Source organism: Taudactylus pleione, unplaced genomic scaffold (assembly GCF_031769625.1).
Source record: "Taudactylus pleione unplaced genomic scaffold, aTauple2 ptg000121l, whole genome shotgun sequence".
Taxonomy (NCBI): Eukaryota; Metazoa; Chordata; class Amphibia; order Anura; family Myobatrachidae; genus Taudactylus; species Taudactylus pleione.
Window position 1 is genome coordinate 1,657,848 of NW_028284523.1, and position 4,209 is coordinate 1,662,056.

Genomic DNA, 4,209 nt, shown 5'->3' on the forward strand with positions numbered 1-4,209 from the left:
GCACGTGCTAGCCCCAAGAACTACAGTACCACCAGCTCCGAAAAGTTATCCTGAACAATCCTTTATAGGAAAAAAGCCCCAGTCCCATAGAAGCCTTTTTGGATTTATTAATTAACAGGCAATTCCTGAAGCCTTATGGTGCATACCCACTTACAGACATAGAAACGAGTGCACGATTACGACAATTGTAATCGTGCAGTAGTTTCACAGTCTGTTGATGTGCCTACACTGAACGTTCAGTCGTTCAGTGTAGGCACATCAATTATCCCTGAACATGGGCAACCCGACATCGTCTTCAGGTTGACCAGCATGTTCGGGTGATGATAGGTGTCAAAAACAACCAGCGGTCGCTCGCATCGCTGGTCGTTTGACATAAATATGGCCGATTAACAAGCGATTGAACGATAACGATGTCACCATCGTGCAATCGGCCTCTTTAATCGCTAAATGGATACGCAGCTTAAGTGCCATCACAGATTCCTAGCGAGCTTAGTATGAATTCTCATGAATACTGGTGTCATGGCTGTGCTGCTCTGAGTGTATGTGACAGTTTCACGTTAATGAAATACTTTTTACAGTTGAAAAAGGAGAAATGTAAATTGTTAAATACAGCAAAAAATGTGCATACCAATCATCCACTAAGCATGAGTCATCTATTTGCATAGTATAACATAATGTCAAATATTGAAGTTTAAAAACACTTTTTGCCAGTATTTGTAAAAAGCCCTTGAGAATAAATTGAAAACAAAACATCGATTTAGCAAGCAAAACATTTTATTATAATCACTTTTAATGCTTCTGATGCATATATATATATATCCCAAAAATATACAAAGTTTCATAATGAAATAATTTTTTTTATAAATCTTTATAATATAAAAACAATCGATATCTTTAACAGATTACACAGACCATGGCTGGGTTACAGCAGATTGCATCAGGTGTAAAAACATCTGCCCCAGACATGTTTTAACTATTGCATCACTGTGGGTAGAAGAGTGCTCACACTAAATAACACTTAAACTCTGAGGTTAAAATTAAAACAAATTACATTAACAAAAGGTTTAAGACAGGCACAGTGCCAGTATAATAGCACCAGGCTGTAAAGTTTGTGAATTTAGGTTAGATGTTTTACAGACAGGAGTGAGGAGGTAGAGGATGTATTTTCTTTTATCTATGCATCAGACTCCTTGTGTACATTTGATGTTGCAAGAGAGTAACATACTGCACAGGACTTGCGTAAGAAATGTGCCATACAAGTTGCATAGACCCATGGGAATGTCCTCAATTTATTTTAATTCTTGCATAATTTCCCTGGTCTACATTGAAGATTTCGCAAATGCCCAGTTGCTTTTCTCCTGTGTGCCAACCTGCACGCTACAAATGCACTATAAAACAAGTTACACTCCCATATAAAAGTGCTGACATCTTAATATAAGCGATTTTTATGTGCAAATTAATAATCTGCAATAGGAATTCCAAAAGCAGATCTCTCTAGTGCTGTTTGCAGGTCGTGAGGGGGTATTAATATTCCAAATGAATGGTTCCGACTGTCAACATTAAGTGCAGCTCTTGTAACAAGCATTGCGTGCTACTGTATATCAGAGTTACACGCAGCTGGGTCAAGATAAGTGTAAACATAACTTCATAGACTTATAGGTACAGTGACAGATTGGGATCTGAGTGACATGATTACTACATACTGAATGAATTATAAATATTATATTTGTATCTTTAGTAGGTGTAGAAAGCTTGCTATGTCAGCAGAATGATTCTTTGGAGAGCTGTCTGGACATGTATTAGGTTTTGGAAGAAGGCGTTATATATATATATATATATATATCCCTAAATGTTATGGTGCCTACACACTTAGCGATATTTTACACGATTTGCCCGATTCCGACGCATCATGACGACAAATCATGTAAAATATGCCCAAATCGTGAGTGTCCACTCATGATGACGATGCGCGTCCCCGCAGGTCGTCCATCGCATCTTCAGATCTGCCGTGCTTTGGGGCAGATCTGACAATCTCAGTCACGATGCACTGAAATTGTTAGGAGGCGCGATAGATCATTTGTCACATTGGACAGTTTTTAACACCAAATCGTGCCCACGACTGCCGGGTAGAGTTCAAGGGAAAATCGGACACAATGTCCGATCATGAGCACATCGCCAAGTGTGAAGGCACCTTTAGGTTGCAGGATACATCATTTAATTCACCTCAACCTTTGTATTAAATATCCTATACAGAAGTGTTGTGTGTAGCAGTAACAGCCCCAAGCCCTCCCTATAACAGGAAATCCACTAATCTCCAAATCATCACTTGCAAGTGGACTGCCAGAAAGTGATTAAGCAACTTCTGTGGATAAGGCATTTTTGTGAGTAAGGCCACAGACGGAGAAATAAAGTTTTCTATCCCAAGTGTTTCAAAACTCTACCGCACGGGACGCAAGTGAAAAACATACATAAAAAAAAAAGTTATTCCACCTAGTTCCAAGGTAAAAAGCAACAAATAGTTTGGCAACTGCACCACAGAGTACCATCAGTCTTGTCCAGGTGGCAACCTACAAAGGCTACACATTCTGTCCTTTGTCCTTCCGGACAGCAAGACAAGCAGGTGACTGCTGCAGAACCTCCCCACGGTCACTCTGGCTCATCTTGTCCCTCCGACCAAACTACTTCTAAGGAAGTTCTGCAGCAGCGGTCATGCAGTCCTGGGGCAATAAAATAAATATCCCTCCGAATCCTCTTTTGCTTGGATAAAGCACAAGTCTTTGCAGGCTATGAGTGTTCCTACACACCAGGGTCACATATGTACCGGCTGTCCTGCAGGCTGCAGTCTCTGCAGCACCAGCATGAATGGATAGCGTCTCCCAGGCACTCGGCCACTATATACTGTATGCATCTGCCTGACAGGTCCCTATAAACTGTATGCATCTGCCTGACAGGTCAGTGTCCCAGAAGAGTTCGGCAAAAAAAAAAAAAAAGGGGGGGGGGGGTAGATGAGGTTTGGTGTCTGTGGGGGATCCTACTCCTCTAATGGGAGCAGCCCCGTCATCAGACCACCAGGTAGCGGCGCTGCAGGTGTACGTTCCTCTTCGGGCAACGGTGCCGCAAATCCCATTAGGTCCCAGGCGGCGGTGACCCCCTAGCGGTGCGGGCGGCAATGCTCTCGCAGGGCGGACAGTCCCCCCAGGTGTCCCTAGCACCTCCCTGTGGCCTCAGGCGGCAGCTGCTTGAAGAGGTTACGAAGTGTCCCCAGCTCCCTGGACAGCTGCTCCACCCGCTTCTGCAGCCGCTCGTTCTCCGCCGTCAGCTCCAGCACCTTGTGTTGCGTCTCCATATTGCGGATCTTGGCCTTGTCCCGGCTCTTCCTCACCGCGATGTTGTTGCGCTCCCGGCGCACCTTGTACTCGTCGCTGTGCTTGTCCAGCGCCTTCTTGTGCTTGCCGCTGGAGGCGCCCTTGGTGTGGGATGTCGGGCTGGGGGTGCCGGGCGGGCTACTGGAAGAGGCGCTGCTCAGGTTGCCGCTGCTGCCGGAGGGCGCGGCGTGGAAGCTGAGGAAGGAGCGCATCGCGGAGTGCTCCTCCTTGCCGAGGTCGCGGTAACTGTCCAGGGGGTGCAGGACGGGCTCCGCTTTGGTGTCCCCCAGGGGCTGGAAGCCCAACATGCCCGGCTTGTAGTGCGGCGCCCCCAGCTCGCACAGGAACTCCCCGCACTCTGCCTCCAGGTACGGGCTGAAGTCTATGGCTCTCTCGTGGTCCCCGATGGTAGCTGTCTCCGGGCGGGGCCCCCGGCGCTGCGCTTTGGCTCCTAGGCACTCTGCGCTACCAACCGAGTCGTAGTAGAAGTTAGCTGCTTCCATGGATCTAATGGCCGCACATCCTGGCGGGTCCCAGGGCAGCAGGCGATGCATGGGGCAGACGGGGGCTCTCACTGGCCTCCCCGCACTCCGTGAACTCGGTCTTAGCTCAGCTCTGAGGCTGTCACTGCCGGGAGCCGCCTTATATATACGGCGCCGATGTGACGCTTGTAGCAACGGGATGCCATGGCAACGTTACGTGACGACACTGCTCCCAGCTGCTGCTCAGTCAGCGTGCAGAGGGAGTGAGGGCACAGGGTGTGCTGCTGGCTGCAGGCTCACACACATGTCACTCAGGAGCCACTTCCTGCTACTGATATGTGTGACTGTGTGTGTATAGGCAT

General features: G+C 47.4%; 1 protein-coding gene across 1 annotated transcript; it reads right to left on the reverse strand.

The window, feature by feature from the left end:
* Positions 1-756: 756 nt before the first annotated feature.
* CEBPB (CCAAT enhancer binding protein beta) lies at positions 757-3,998 on the reverse strand. The gene has a single exon (XM_088472129.1). It carries the CDS (start codon positions 3,917-3,919, stop codon positions 3,206-3,208), a length of 714 nt encoding a protein of 237 aa, XP_088328255.1. The 5' UTR covers positions 3,920-3,998; the 3' UTR covers positions 757-3,205.
* Positions 3,999-4,209: the final 211 nt, after the last annotated feature.